General features: G+C 42.3%; 1 protein-coding gene across 1 annotated transcript in view; it reads left to right on the forward strand.

The window, feature by feature from the left end:
* Window positions 1-9,741: 9,741 nt before the first annotated feature.
* The window catches only part of USP13 (ubiquitin specific peptidase 13), a 204,795-nt gene continuing 198,188 nt past the window's right edge, over window positions 9,742-16,348 (forward strand). The window contains exon 1 of the mRNA XM_081301232.1: window positions 9,742-10,052. Coding sequence (XP_081157358.1) covers window positions 9,885-10,052 — 168 coding nt within the window. The 5' untranslated portion in view covers window positions 9,742-9,884. The remainder of the gene's footprint in view (window positions 10,053-16,348) is intronic.

Consider the following 16,348-nt stretch of genomic DNA (forward strand, 5'->3'; position numbering starts at 1 on the left):
GTGCCCTCTCTCTCTCCTGCTAGTCTCTTGTGTAAACCTCGCTACCCCACCAGGTGGCTGGAGGCAGGAGCCAGAGGGGGCCGTCTCTGACCTGGTCAAAGAAAAAGGTAAATTGAGTTTATTTGTGTTTATTTTGATCTCACTAGTTAACTTCTATGCTTAGAACCTCTAGTATGAAGCTAGCGTGCTGGTCGCGAGGCCGAAGTTACAAGTAGTCAATCCTCAGTGATATGAGAGTAATTGGAATTACTTACCTGTTCAAAATGGAATAGAAGGTTTTAAGACTTTCTTTCAGATTTCAAGATAGAATGCAGCAGATATGAACTCGGTCAATCAAATTAGCACCTGTGTTGTCTGGGACCATATGCCCAGAGTCATTTCCCTCTGGAAAATTGTGTCCACCACTCTAGACCTTGGAGCTGAAAGGGTAAGGATGGGGAATATCAGGACTCTTTTTTTTTTTTAAAGGACATCAGATAATTTGATGCAAGGGATGGACATGTTCAAATTTTTAAATTCTTCAAAGAATAGCATGAAACTCAAAGTCTTAAAGTACTTATGTGACCATGTTAAAAGAATTACTTCCTGCTTATAACAATAGAGTGAGACACCTGAAAATCAAATCCTACTGCTGGAAATTCTAGTTCACTTCAAAACTCCAGGAGCAAGTTAGCATTTTCCTCCATTGTCCAACCTTTCATGTTTTCTCCTGATAACCATTTTCTTTCGTAACTCGAATTGTGGTCTCCCAGAGTAAACTGCAGAATCAGAGTGAACAAAATCCACTGATACTCAAAGGAACCATGGAATTCAACAAACTCTACAAAATGGAGCCATGCTTTTGGGGCTACGCTGTGAGGTTATTTGACCAAGAAGTGAAAAACATGAATATGGATCAAGCCAACTTGGTTGATATGGCTCACGCCGCAGGGAGTATGTACAGACTGTTTTAGCATGCGCTATGATCCTAATGCAAACCCTCGTGGCCTAATACACTCTTGGGTCAGTGATGGTTCATACTAGATGATGACAAAGGACTAGAAGTCTCTTGGCATAACAAGAGCCTATGAAAAAAGGACTTGAGAGAAATGCTGAATTTAATCTATCAAGTATGTTTCCAGTTGGGTCCAGATCTTCCAAAGGCAATGTACTCATTGTTCCAACTGGCTCAAAATGCTGATGACAGGAGTAGCTGTGAAGAGGACTCTGATTCCTGTGGGGGTGAAAGGAGTCCTATGTGGACATCCTGGGTGGCAATGATTTACTGCCAGAAGCAAAGCCAGCATGATTATGATACTAGGCAGCAATCCAAATGATCAATAGATCCCAGGATGTCTAATTCACAGATAACTCTGGCTGTGGTTCATTAACGGGGTTTCCAGAAAGTCCACTTAGTTCCACTAAGATATCATGTTCCACTCCGAGCATCTTCACAGTTAGCAAGCAGAGATCTATATCAAGCAGCCAGTCAGGAGCTGTAGAACACATCTGCAATCACAGCAGCTTGGGAGGTTGAGGCAGGAGGATCGAGTTCAAAACCAGCCTCAGGAACTTAGCGAAGCCCTAAGCAACTTAGTGAGACCCTGAATAAAATATAAAAGTGACTGAGGATGTATCTCAGTGGTTAAGTAACCCTAGGTTCAATTGCCAAAACAAACAAACAACAACAACAACAAAAAAAAAAAAACAAAGAAAAGAAACAAAGTCTAAATCAAGCAACCACACTAGATAGTTGTAATCACAGACAGGAGCTGGTTGGCACACCCAGAGCTCCTTGTTGGAAAGATAATGAAGTATCAACCAATATGGCCATTGTGAACTTTCTTCCTAGTCTTCTCTGATATCACTTTCCCATAACTGCTCTCCAGCTCTTCAGAGACTGTCAGAAACCGGGATTTGAACAAAACTGGAGTCTGGCAAGACTGACTCTTCTATCTGCCAGAAAGAAGGCTCATTGGGGACTGGACAATATATGAGGTTCTGACCCTTGTTCATTTCATCTATTGGTAAGTCTAGTGGGACCCTAAGCTCATCTTGTGAATAGTACCCCAGTTCCCGAAAGTATGTTTGCAATACATATCCTTGGAAACTCCAGAATCTTCACACTAGTTCCCTGAGCTGTGGGGTAACAATGACTACAGTGGGAAGGATCCATAGGATGAATGGGTATTCCCCTCCTTCATAAAGTAGAAATATGAAACAAGACGGCAATTCTAATGAAGCCACAGGAATCTATGCTGTTATCAAAGAACAAAGAGAAATAAACTTGAAGCTTCTTATCATACTCCCATTTTGTCTCCGGGCTTCAAGGAGAAGGGAAAGTAATGGTGCACCATGGTGAAGTTCACAGGCTGGTGATTTCAGTTTGGTTGATATTCCAGAAATGATCTCCTTATGGAAACAAATTAATATACCTTGTGACATTTCATTTGCAGCTACTGGTAGGGTGAAAGCCTTTTCTTCCATTAGTTTAAAAGGTTTGCCATCACTTGAGGATAAGGAACACATGACTCTCACTCAAAGTTATGCCAGGTCTCTTGTTCTGTGTTACCACATGGAGCATGTAGGAATTTTTTTTTTTTTTTTTTTAGATGTTGATGGACCTTTCTTTCTTTCTTTCTTTCTTTGTGGTGCTGAGAATCGAACCCAGTGCCTCACACATGTCAGACAAGTGCACTACCACTGAGCCACAACCCCAGCCCACATGTAGGGATCTTGATCAGGGTTTGGAGACTTTTTCTGTAAAAGGTCAAATAGTAAATGTTTTGTTCTTTGGTTTATATGATTTCTGTTGCAACTACTTAGCTTTTCTATTATAGCACAAAAGTATCCATAGATAATATGTAGATGGGGGACTGTGGCTTTGTTCTAACCAAACTTAATTTACAAAGGTAAGCTGCAGTACTGGCCCACTGACTGCAATTTTCCCACTCCTAACTTGACTATCAACATTTATGGGACATGATCCTTGCTAATCCTACCAGTGGTGACAATGTGTAGACAGGACCACGTGACAGGAGCCTTGTGATAAAGGGTGGGAGATATGGTCTGAGGAAATACAGGGCTTGCCATCCCAGTGAAATTTTAGGGGGAGAGTTTCCTAGAAAAGTGAGCTCCCACTAGAATAAGACACAATCCTTGATAAGCTTCTTTGGATTTTGGAGGCATTATATTTCATATTTAAATAACCTGCTCTAGGGGCTGGGGATGTGGCTCAAGCGGTAGCGCGCTCGCCTGGCATGCGTGCGGCCCGGGTTCGATCCTCAGCACCACATACAAACAAAGATGTTGTGTCCGCCGAGAACTAGAAATAAATATTGAAAATTCTCTCTCTCTCTCTCTCTCCCCCCCCCCCCCACTCTCTCTTTAAAAAAAAAATAAATAAAAAAATAAATAACCTGCTCTGATCCATTTGTTGGGAAATCTGAAAAGCAGCCTTTGGTCTCTGGTTAACATTTTACTAATATGGTCACACTGAACATCTCTATACCTGAGTGGAGGATGTGTTTTCTCCTATGTGCACATGGGTGGTGGTGGGCATGGAGAGGGAAGATGTTGTCAGATTGGCCTGAAACACAATCTGCCTACCTCTGTATCTTAGGAGTCAGACTCCTGGAAGGACTGTGGGGAGTGTTATGCATCATGAAATCGGAAAAGGTGACCGGGCCTCTCAGATTTCTTCCTAAGCTGAATAACAGCTTACCTCATCCTGGTGTTAAAGCTGCTCATGGAGTTTGCTTATTCCATTGTGAACCTACCTTGTAGCTAGATAAATTATGGGTGAATCTAACAGCAGAATACAGCTTACTTTTCAATTGTGGTAAAGGGGACAAGTAAGAAAGCAAGCAGGTGGAAGAGAAAATTAAGAACATCAGGAAATGTTAACATTTCCCTTTTATTCACACACACACACACTACATACACACAGACATATACAAATGTTTAATATAAAAGATTAACAAGAAAATCACAAAGAAATTTTTTATCAAAGATAACAACTTTAACATATAGTTTATCCAAATGTAGTCTTTTTTCTATCCTATGAATACATATGTATATATGTTTGTATAGACTCATTTATAGTCTGCTTTTTGAAGTTTGCATTATATTGATCATCCTTCCATCTCAATGAATACTCTTATACTATATGATTTTTATAGCTACAAAGAATTGTCTCAAAGGAAAAATGCCATAATTTCTTAACCAGAGCCCTATTGTTCTACACTTAGTAATCAGTGCTTCTTGCAAAGGTTATTGGCTGTGACCAGAAAATTGTATGGATATGTCTCCCCAACAAGTCTCATCATATATGGCTTTATAGGATCACTGCACTTTATTGGAAGACACCTGAGGCCAGGAGTTATTCCACTAATTGAAATAATTAAGATATCTCTTTTCTCTGTAGATTTGTCCAATTCCCCTTTGGGGCATTAGTCACTGTAACTAATATTCACATCACATTTTAATGTAACCTCTGTCAGTTCTTAGAATAACATTTGTGCAGCAATGAATTTTACTAAAAAGACACAAAGTAGACTGCAAAACCTATTTATTACAATGTCATTAATGTGAGTCATTCACTTGGTAGGTACTTAGTGGGTGCCTAAAATAAAACCATTCCAGGAGAGTAATATCTTTCAGTGTTTCACAAACACTGAGATTCCACAATATGTAAGGCATTAAGAGATACAAATTCCTTCAGAGGCTTTACTCCCTATATAGAGGCATGACATTAAACCAAGACTAATTAAATAATTATACAAGAGATGTCACAAAGAAGTTTCTAGTGATGAGAATGATGATAAGGGCTGTAATTTTTTAAGATCAATCTTTGAAGCAATCACAAAGGATTTCATGGAAAAAATAGCAAGTCTTTTTTTTTTTTTTTTCCTGGTGCTGGGGATTGAACCCAGGACTTGGTGCATACTTGGCAAACATTCTACCACTGAGCTACCAAGCCCAGCCCCAACTGACAGGTCTGGAAAAAACTGAGAAGATAGAAATTAGAGAGGAGAGCTCTCACAAAGGGTCAAATGCTGAGGGCCATTGCCAAGTAGGAATGACGCATCGAAATTTCCTTGCCAGCATACCCCATGTTAAATGGACTTGCCTTGGAAATTCGCTGTGACATTGCATGTGTGTTTGAGAAAGGTGACCCTGCTCAAGGACGAGGGTGGATCCAGGTTTAGGGTGTATCCTGCAGGTTTTAGGAAGTATCCCGGTTTAGGATAATTTGGGTTTAAGGCGTTCCTGGTTTAAGACTTGGGTTTAGGGAAGTTCCAGGTTTAAGGTGTACCCTGCGGGGGAACAGGGCGTATCCTGCTGCCTCAGGCACGCCGGATCCTTCAGTTCCGTTGAGTTCTCGTGAGATTCAAAAAGTATTGGAAAAGAAAGCCTCGTGGAGTAGGTGAATTGGGCGGCGGCAGAACTGGGATTGCCCCAGAACGTGTGTAGAGGCCGGTGTGAGTTCGGGAATAAAGAATTGCTGTTTGAATCTACAAGGTGTGTGGTGGCTCGTGATTCTGTGCCCAGCCAAGACATTGGCAGTCAGAGACAAGTAAGTGAAGATCTCCAGACATACTGGAGTGAGAGGTGAAGTCTGAAGAGTGATGTCCTAGAACACCAGGCCACCGGAGTTGGCTCCACCCTGAACATCATGAGAGGAAGCTACCTAGAGTAGAGTGATGTGGTCTTAAATCCTTGATTTGGAAAGTCAGTTCTTCATCTTAACATCTGAAATCTCTTGTTACAGACTTTCAATTTACATTGGAAGCTCAAACTGTTTTGCCATCCTTACTTATGTCTTTCTTGCTCACTGAATGACATCCCTGTGCAGAAATTGGACTAGTAGTAATATCATTCTGTTATAAATTCAGATACAGAAATTGCAAAATTAAAGGTTCCAGTAATGGAGCCAGAATTTTTTCCTCAAATGTCTCGGTTGCTGTTTTGAAATGGTCTCACTATGTTGCCCAGGCAGGTCTCAAACTCCTGGGCTCAAGTGATCCTCCTGCCTCAGCTCTCAAGTAGCTGGGGTGATGTGTTGGGCTCTAGAATGACTTGATTAAGACCATTCGGTGAAGTTTCTTTTGCTAATATTTTTGTCTCAATGACTTTTCATATTACAAAACAAACAAAATTGGAGACATTTTGAAAGTATAAATAAAATCCTATAACCAAATTATAAATGCAATGATTTAAATTTTACCATGTCTTCCCAGTCATGTAAAATGCAGGTTTATTTTTACCCGGTTGCAATAATATTGTATAAGCATTCTATGTTAAGCAATATACTACAAAAAATTAAGATTATTTTCATAGTGACTATTTTAAAATTTGTATAAATACCTTGGAGTAGATTTACCAAATTTAATCATACCTCTGTTAAGATGTTTTCTATTTTCCCCTGATTTGATTAGTGTTTTCCATCTGATATGTCAGTGGTATTCTGATAGGCAGCTGGATTTAGGTGTAACATCATGTCAGTCTTTTTGGGACGTAATGGGTGTGGGCAGGGGTAAGTTAAAGCCCCCAGACTTGTAGCCTCTTCTTAGCTGATTACTTCAGTGGACTGTATGAATATCATTTTCTATAATTCGACCCATTTCATTTTATGAAAACAATTAGTATGCTGTTTTGAAATGGTCTCACATTGATGTACTAATTTGTCTTCAACTTGTATTACTATTACTTGCTATTGAAGGGGTATATTTACAATTGTGTTTTAATTAATTTTAACATAGTACTTGCACATAATTAAATTTGAATAGTATAGAAAGGAAAGGAGTAGTAGTAAATCCCTCTCGAACTTCAGGTTTTCTCTTCCTTTCTACAGAACCCAACAGTCATTAGTTTCTTATGCATTCTTCTAGATATATCTGAAGGAATGTGTACACACATATGCATGTATGTCTTAAAGAACAACATTAAAAATATTTACTACCGGCACAAACAACAAGAAGGAAAGTCATGGTATATGGGATGTGTCTGAGCGCACACTGCATGTTATCAGGCTTGCATGAGGTCCTTACTTTTATACATTAATTTGTCCTTGGCTTGTTTCATCTAGCAATGTGATCTGGAGATGGTTCCACATCAGCACATATAAAGTGACTTCATTCTTTTCAGTGGGTCTGTATTTTAGCCACTTCCTACAGATGAACCTTTAGGTTGTTCCTAGGTTTTTGTTACTAAAATGGTTTTCCAACAAATATTTTTACACAGTATGAATTTATCTGTGGCTTCAATGTCTACACAAAGAATTACTGGGTAAATAGTATATGCATATAAAATTATGATCAACTTTGTTAAATTTCCTTCCAAAGGTTTACTGTTTTGTTTTCACCAACAATATATATGAGGGCCTATTTCCCAAACCCAGGCTAACTCAATATATCTGTATCAACCTAGAAGATGGAAAAATGGTGTCTTGCTGATTTTTTTTTTTTTTTTTGAAATACTGAGGATTGAACTCAGGGGTGCTTGATCACTGAGCTAAATCCCTAGCCCTATTTTTGTATTTTATTTAAAGGGTCTTCTGAGTTGCTTAGCACCTTGCTTTTGCGGAGCCTGCCTTTGAACTATCAATCCTCCTGCTTCAGCCTGTTGAGCCACTGGGAATACAGATGTGTGCCACGGCACCTGGCTGTTGTCTTGTTGATTTAATTTATGTTTAAGATTAAATTGTAAGTTTTGAATCAAAATCTCTGCAATTGGAGCACATGTCATCAATGAACTTAAGGCAGAATGTCATGGTTTAAAAATTAGGTGTCCCCCAACCTCTCATGTGAAACAATGCAAGAAGGTTTAGCGGTGAAATAGTTGGGTTATGAGACCCTTAACCCAATCAGTGAATTAATCTCTGATTAATTGGGATTAACTGGGTGGTAGCAGTAGGCAGGTAGAGTATGGCTGGAGGAGGTAGGTCATTGGGGGTGTGCCTTTGGGGTTTATATTTTGTCCCTAGCCAGTGAAGTCTCTCTGCTTCTTAGTGCCATGTTCTCAGCTGCTTTCCTCTGCCACACCCTTCCACCATGTTCTTCTGCCTATCCTCCAGCCCAGAGCAAGGAGTGGGCCATCTATGGACTGAGATTTCTGAAACCTTAAGCCTCAAAATAAATTTTTCCTCCTCTAAAATTGTTATCAGGTCTTTTGGTCACAGCAGTGAAAAAGCTGACTAAAACACATAGATACTAGAGGTGAAACACTGGTGAGAATAAATCCCAAACAAAAGCTGGTTGAGAGTATTTGCTCAATGATGAGGATAGAGATAATGTTTAATTCCTTGCTCTGTGCCAATTCCCTTCCATCTCCACTGGGTAACATTTGGAATTTTGAGTTAGGAGAATGTATGGCAAGCTTGAGTCTTGTTCGAAGGGTACGGAAATCTAGCGACAGTTCGGTAGAATCAGAGAGACCTGGGAAAGTAACAGAGAAAAAAAAAAATATAACAAGACTTTAAGGACTATTTGATCTAGAAGAGGCTTAAAGAAATCCGTTGCTCCATTAACCATTTTTTGGTATTCTGCATTTTATTCCTTAGCAGGTTTTACTGAATGTCCATGCCTTAAAAGGGTGTTGGATGGGCTGGGGTTGTGGCTTAGTGGTAGAAAGCTTGCCTAGCACATGTGAGGCACTGGGTTCCATCCTCAGTCCAGGACACAATGCCTTTATTTTATTTATTTATTTTAAGTGGTGCTGAGGATCCAACCCAGTGCCTCACACATGCTAGGTAAGCTCCCTACCACTAAGCCACAACCCCAGCCCACCCAACACACTTTTATGTGTGTATACATACATGCATATGTAGAAAGGCAACCTCAATGAATTGAACCAGTGTTGTAAGAGGTTTTTTTTTTTTTTTTTTTTTTTTTTTTTTTTTTAAAAGAAAATGATAGTTCCTTCGAGGCATGATCTGTTCACAAATAATTAGCTCCCCAACCCAACCCCACTCATCATTTATTTTTTGAAGAAATGGTTGAGCAAGCCAGGAATATGTATGTCTACCCATAAGATCCTCAAATCAGGCCACTGAATATTCGACTTGTAGACCTTGAATCACACAGAAGATATTCGAAAGGTAGAGAAAAATATAAAACCTCCTCCACCCTGAAATCCTGACCTCCCCTAGCAATACGTAAGAAAAACCTGTATTATTGCAAACCATTCCGCTCTATACTTACTGAGTTTCATTCTATTCTATTTTTTTTTTTTTTTTGAGCTTTGGGTGTTAAAAAGTGAGGAGTAAGCCTTATTGAGGTAACACCCAAGAACGGGGCACAAACATGGATTTGATCCATTAGGTTCCAGGTTTGCACATCGAGTCCCACCACGACCAAGTCATCTCTCTCTCTCTCTCTTTTTTGTAAGCTTCAGTCCTGCTCTTTGTGTTGGCCTCCTTGGAGCTGTCCCCTGGCAAGCTAGGGATTCAGGATCGAAAACACCGCGGTGGTGGCCCGCCGCAGCCGCTGGCGTGGGCGAGAAGCCCGCTGTATTCCCGCGGGGCGTTCTGGCTCCCCGCCGGCTCGGGGATCCCGCTCCGCCGTCCCGGGGAGCCCTCCGGCCCCCGCCGCTAAGCCGGGCCGGGCGCAGAGCCCCCTCCAGCGCCCCCTCCCCGGCGCGCTGCGGCTGGCGCTCCCCAGCGCCCCGCCTGACGCTGCAGCTGGGCCGGCGACTCGCCATTGGATTAAAAATAGCAGCGTCCCCCTAGCCCGGGGCCCCGGTGCCCGCTCCCGCCCCGCGGCCGGTTCAACCCGCTCTGCCCGCCCGCCCCGGCTCGCCTCGCGTCTCCCGCGCAGCCCGCCCGCCCGCTGGCGCCGCGGCGGCCGGCAGACCCCGCGCTCCGGCCCGGCTCTGCTCGGCTCTGCTCGGTGCGCGCCGCGGCCATGCAGCGCCGGGGCGCCCTGTTCAGCATGCCGGGCGGCAGCGGCAGCAGGAAGATGGCTGCAGGAGACATCGGCGAGCTTCTGGTGCCCCACATGCCCACCATCCGCGTGCCCAGGTCCGGGGACAGGGTCTACAAGAACGAGTGCGCCTTCTCCTACGACTCCCCTGTAAGTGAGGCGCCTCCGGGAGGGTCGCGGTGCGCCGGCGGCCTGGGGCGGCCGCGAGCCGCGGACCTCGGCGGCAAGTGAGGCAGGGGAGAAGATGCACAGCGGCGGCTGGGGACCTCCTCCTCCTCCCGGAGCGGAGTTGGCTCGGGGGGCACTGCAGTTCGGCAGCCACTTAACGAGCGCCCCAAGGCTGCCGCCGCCGAAGACCGGGCCGCCAGAGTGGTCTGCTGCGCTGGGTTGCTAGGCTGCAAGGGCCCCGATCCCCAGCTGCCTTCCCACAGCCCCGCCACTGTTTGAAAGATAGATGGAATCAAAGAGTGAGTTCCCTACTCTGAGCTGCACGTTGCAGATCGTTTGCGCCCTCCCTGGGGTGAGAGTCGGGGGGCGAGTAGGTGGTAGGGATCGATCCCGTACCCCCTAAAACACAGCATTTCTCTTCCTGGGACCCTTTGCTTTGCCCCGGGATTCCCACTCCTGGACAATTCTTCTGTTCTCTCTGAGCTTTTCTCCTTCCACTTTCCATTTCTCTCCACTGTTTCTTGGCATTAGAATGTCAGAGAAAATCTTCGGGTGTCTCCACTTGGGCAGCAGAAATGGGGGTCTACTGGATGGTTTTCTTAAGCCTTTCTTCTTTTCCCTTCTAAATGAGTCACTTGGCTGACGTGCGCTAGTATAAATTATTAAAAGTTCAATCCCGAGTCGTGACCTCAGAGACTGGAGGGGAAGTTAACGACGCATCACCGCCCTCCACCCAGGAGGGCTGTTGGTAGTTTTCACCTGGTTATAAGTGGATGTGTGAGAACTAGAAGGAGGGTGAATTGTCCCTTTTGGGAGTCAAGATGGGCTTCAAAGTGACTCAGCTGTCTGGCGTTTATCATGTCTTTTTGAGGACCGGGTTATTTTTATCCACCCACTTTAGATCTCATGTGTCACCCAGCAGATCTCAATGCATGAGGAGGTGCATGGATTGGAGGGAGAGGCAGTCTCACAACAATCCAACGCATTTTATTCATAGTATGTAGAGTATCCTTGAAAGAAAAAAAATAACACACACACACACACAAAAACAAATGAGTGCAAAATTTCCAAAGTTTCCTTTATTACTTTGTGGGTTGATATGGTTGGTTTCAAAGCATTATTGTTTGGTATGCATTGGACTCCCAGAATAATTATCCTTTCTCAGACTTTTAGTTTTTCTTTTGTTATTCCAGGTCATTTGGGGATAAAATCTAACTTACTTTTTTTTTTTCCCCTTTCAAAAAGATCCATGCAGAGAGGAGTGGAGTGGTTGTGTTTAAAACAGGATATCATGATCCCAGGACTCACAGTGACCATCAGCAGTACCAGTGCTTCCTGTTATCCACAAAATATTTGAGAATGTCTTGTGCAGACTGGCCAGTCCAGTGTTGGGCAGATACACTAATAGCCCCTGAGAGTGGAGAACGATGAGGGTCCATTGCTAACTAACTTAAGCAATTGACAAGCCTTGAACTCTAGGAAGAAGAAAGTCTTGTAGGATTGTAGACGACTTTCTCCATGTTTGATTTGGATTGCTCTTCAAGATCAGACTTTTTTATTGGAGAAACTTGTTATATAGAATATGGCAGGTGTGAGAAAGAGCTGATTGTTTTAATTAACTTCTACAAATGGTACTGGGAATTTACTGTGTGCCAAATGCTGTTCTAGAAACATCTTGTCCAGTATAAAATGATGATTTCATTTGTATCACAGTAGTTCCTTGGGGGAGAGTAGGATTACTTACAAGTCTGATGAATCATTATATTTCATTATCTGTGTTCCAGGGGAGGAAGAGAAGGAAGGTTTTATACTAGGTATCTTAAAGCACAGTGCCTGATAATGTGAAGTATTTCCTTGTGGCACTTTCTTAATATTTGGTTGTGAATCCATTACACATTTCTTGAGCACCTACTGTGTGCGAGCTCATACATGCATGGCTAAGAACCATTCAGAGTGAAGTTCATTGGTGCCATGCACATCAAAATATTTTTAATTTACAAGAACTGTGGAACTATAGTAGAGAAAGGCAAAAACAAGTGAAAAAAAAAAGTCATCCTTGTATTGGATACTGGTGAGATAGTTCATAGATAAAGATGGATAGAAAATCAAGGAGACCAGCATTCTAGGGAAGGAAAATTACATGTGCAAACATATCAAGTATGAGTATCTTCTTATTATTTGCCTATATTGTTTTTAAAAGAAAAAGAATGATTTGACAAGTAAGAAGAAGTAAGCTCAGAATCAAGAAGAGAGTAGATGGGGAAAGAGAGATGATGGGGAAAGTGTTTGATCTTGACTTTTTGTGTGTGTGTGTGCTGGGGACATGCACTTGCTAAGTGCATTGAAACTAGAACAGTACCTGATATTGTTTTTATATAGTCAGTTACAGAAAGCCACTCTAACTAATGAGGTTTAGAGTGGTGTTGGAAGAAGACTGAAGCAACGAATTTTTATTATGTTTTGGGTACAGTGTGAAGACCTCTGCTATTCTTCACATGGTGGGATGAATTGAATGGAACAGCATGTAACTATTTTCAGTATTCTTCTGCTTGCTTCCCACCCACCCTCTAGGGCTTGGTATATAGCAGGTGCTCCAAAACAGCTACTTTGGAATGAGGAAGAATTTGATTTTTCACCTACCTTTGTTCACCTCTCTGATTTGGTTTTCTCTTGAGCTCTGTAATCCACTTCCCATCTGAGCATCTTTTTAACATTCAATTCAAGTGGTTCTTCCTCTTGGAGTCATTTCCATAGTGCCCCCCACTAGACCCCATAAGCATCTCTATTGAACCACATGCTTATATCTGCCTTTGAGTGTGACCATTCCCAAGGCTAGGTCTTTTTCTTATTCCCACGAGCATGCATCTATACCAGGATCTCAGATGTTTAGGAAACATACAAATTACATGGGTGACATATTCTGTAAATGGTGAGGGTACAACACATGGGAAATGCTGGGAAAGGAATCATGTGAGATGATCACATAGAATGTGGTGACTTCATTGATTATTGGGGGGACAACTGTGAAAGAGACAGCCAAACTAGCAGGGATCCAATTCTGATTCTGTCACCCGGATGGGTTACTTCTCTGGGTCCCAGTTTCTTCATGGATAAAACGGGGACCATACAGAACTTAACTCAAGGAGGTTGTTCTGTGGATTAAATAATTTAATATGTAAAGTGTGCCTGGATGATAAATAGTCACTATATATATTTGATTTAAAAAAGAAAAAAAGTGGGGGGGGGGAGAGAAGGAGGAATGAAGGGAGGGAGGGTGGGAAGAAGAAAGGAAGGAAGAAAAGGAGTCAATTGTAAGTTATGAGCCCAAGAATTTGATTGTCATATGTTATGTAGAAAGTTTCATGTGGTTCATTGAAAGTGGTTCACCCTTGTACTAACAGACCACCATGAAAATCTACTCTCATTTCTTGGCTGCACCACTTTCGTGTCGAGGTTGCCAGCTCTGGTGAGACCCATCTATGACTCTTCCACACTTGAGACTCCTTTCCTTTTCTAAGGCCCTTCCTCTCATCATTATTTTTCAAGGCTCTGTTTCCTCCTCCCCGCCATCCCACCCCTTTAGACTTCATCCTTTCCTCTCAGTGCTTGTATTGCTTAGAGTCTGTGTCATGTAATACAGACAATTATAGTCTATCTTCCCTAGTTGGCTCTTATCTTATTTGCTTTCCCCCATTAAATTCTTATTTTTAAAGCATTTCCTAGGTGTGAGTCTCCGTAGCAAGCATCTCAGGCTGCTCAGGAGCCTGCCACTCTGGTGCTGGTCACACCCCCTTGCTGTCTGTGTTCTGTGGACTGCTAACTATCTCAGCTGGGTCAGCTGGAAACGTGGATGTTGAAATAGCGCTTTAGAGCAGGCAGTTTATTTTGGAAAGATGTCCTCAGAAATGGAATAGTGACCAAAGGAATAGTGACAAAGAGAAGGAAGGAAAGCCACTCCAAGAGTAAGCTACAGAGTTGGTTTCTGCAGTATGCAACTGGTGCTTAATCCCTCAGGGAACTGTGGAATGTTTCTCAGAGTCCTCCACTTGAGATATGGAAGAGGGAGATATTTATCTACTGGCTCCCATCCCCCACTGGGCAAGTGTTGCTCCAGGAGTCCAAAGGCCCTCACTCTTCCAGGTTTGAGGTTGTGCCCAGAAGGCTGAGTAGGATCTGCAGGCTTCGTATGACCACCAGCAGCTGAGCAGCAAGAGCTCCTGGGTGCAGCTGAGGCTAGGGCTGTCGGGCCACACCTGTTGTGACAATCATCTGCACATAGTGGCTATACCAAAATGGTGGTCCAAAGAGATGTGAAACTCAGTGTACAGTACCCCAGTACCTCTTTCTCCCTTCCATCATCTGGGCTATTTTCTAAGGGAAGCACCCCGAACCCCAGTTCTCTGAAGTTCTGAGATGGATTGCTGATGTTGAAATGTCACGGTTGGTTCTCATCTTTCTTGGGGTTCTCTGCAAAACTAGTGGTCAGAGTCCTGGTGGTCAGGACTGGTTTAGGTACACACGAGGAAAGGCTTCGAGATCTCCATCTGCTTATGGGAAAACTTTATGTTAGGAGTTCAGTAAGTCCTTCTTTCTGTCTTTTCCTCCACAAATATGTATACTTTTTATATGCCTGGTATTATCTCAGGCATTGCTAGCAATAATGGCAGCTCAATAGTTCCTCATTTCCCTTCTTCCTTGCTCCTTGTAAACACTTTCCATTTTCTCTCTGTACGGCTTTACCTATTCTAGGTACCTCATCTAAGTGGAATCACACAGTGTTTTACCTTTAGTGTTTGGATTATTCCACCCAGCATGATGTTTTCCAGGTTCATCCATGTTATAACCTGTATCAGAACTTTGTTCCTTTTTAAGGCTGAATAATATTCCTCTGTGTATATGTGTCGCATTTTGCTTATCCATTCATCTGTTGTAGAATATTGAGATATTATCAACTTTTGGCTATTGTGAATAAAGCTGCTTTGGTCATTGGTACAAAAATCTAGGTCACTGTAGATTTTGTGCTTTTTATCATTGTGCTGTGCACATTGCCTAGAAGTGCCTAGAAGGTGCTTACTTATAGGGAGCACAATAATGTTTTATGTGGAAGACTCTTCCTTTTTTAAAAAATATTTTATTTTAGTTGTAGTTGGACACAATACCTTTTTTTTTTTATTTTTTTGTGGTGCTGAGAATCCAACCCAGGGCCCTGTTTGTGCTAGACGAGAGCTCTACTGCTGAGCCACAACTCAAGCCCCAAGACTCTTCTAATGGATAAACTAATAAGTGATGGTAAAGCAAAATTTAGGAACTTATAGACTCTATTCTTTTTTGAAGAAGTAAACTTAAACTGAATCTAATTTACTTAGTTTCACTTGTCAAAAGCAAGCTTTATGACCTCTTTATATTCCGAAATATTTTTAGGGTTCCCGCAGAATTTTTTGCAGGGTTTCCATCTACTGGTTTAAACACCCACTGTATTAGAAATTAAAACAGGAAAACTTTTTAAACAATTTAAATAATTGCATTTCATTAGTTGCTGGGGTGGCAATGTCATGTAGCCTCTGAAAAATGCCACTGTAAACTGTTAACAACTTTTTTTTTTTTTTTTTTTTTTTTTACTCCTTTGATGACATGGGTGGAACCCAGGGCCTCAAGCATGCCAGGACAGAGCTCTACATGAAGCCATGTCCCTAGCCCCATTGTATGCTATGAAAGAATGAGAGTGAAAAAGACATAATCTCATCTTATGAAAATGTTTTTGACCTTCCAAAGTGCTTGGAGTGTCTCTGGGGTGTTGCAGGGTTCCCAGGCCATACCTAGAAAACCAAAGTACTAGAGTTTAGTTCAGAAAAGTACAGTTGCTTTCTCTGATCACATACCTTGCCTGAAACTTGTTTTTTGGGGTTCGTACTGGTGTATTAGTCTTAGTTCAACTATAGGTGTCATGTCAGTCCATAGATGGCTGACTCAATAATTCTGGGGCTCCAGGTCTCAGTCCATAGATGGCTGACTCAATAATTCTGGGGCTCCAGGAGAGGCAGAATATCATGGTGGAATCCCATGTCAGAGGAAATCTTCTCAGGCCATGATCACCAGAAAACAGAGAGAGGTCTGTGTAGGAGACAAAATGTAAACCCTAAGACACACTTTCCAATGACCCACATTTTCTAGCCACGTCCTGTGTTCCTATAGTCATCACCCAATTAATTCATATTAGTGGATTAATCCATAATTGTGTCAAAGCTCTAATAATCTAATCATCTAACCTCTGAATATTC

Source organism: Spermophilus citellus (assembly GCF_964194105.1).
Source record: "Spermophilus citellus genome assembly, chromosome: 7".
NCBI lineage: Eukaryota > Metazoa > Chordata > Mammalia > Rodentia > Sciuridae > Spermophilus > Spermophilus citellus.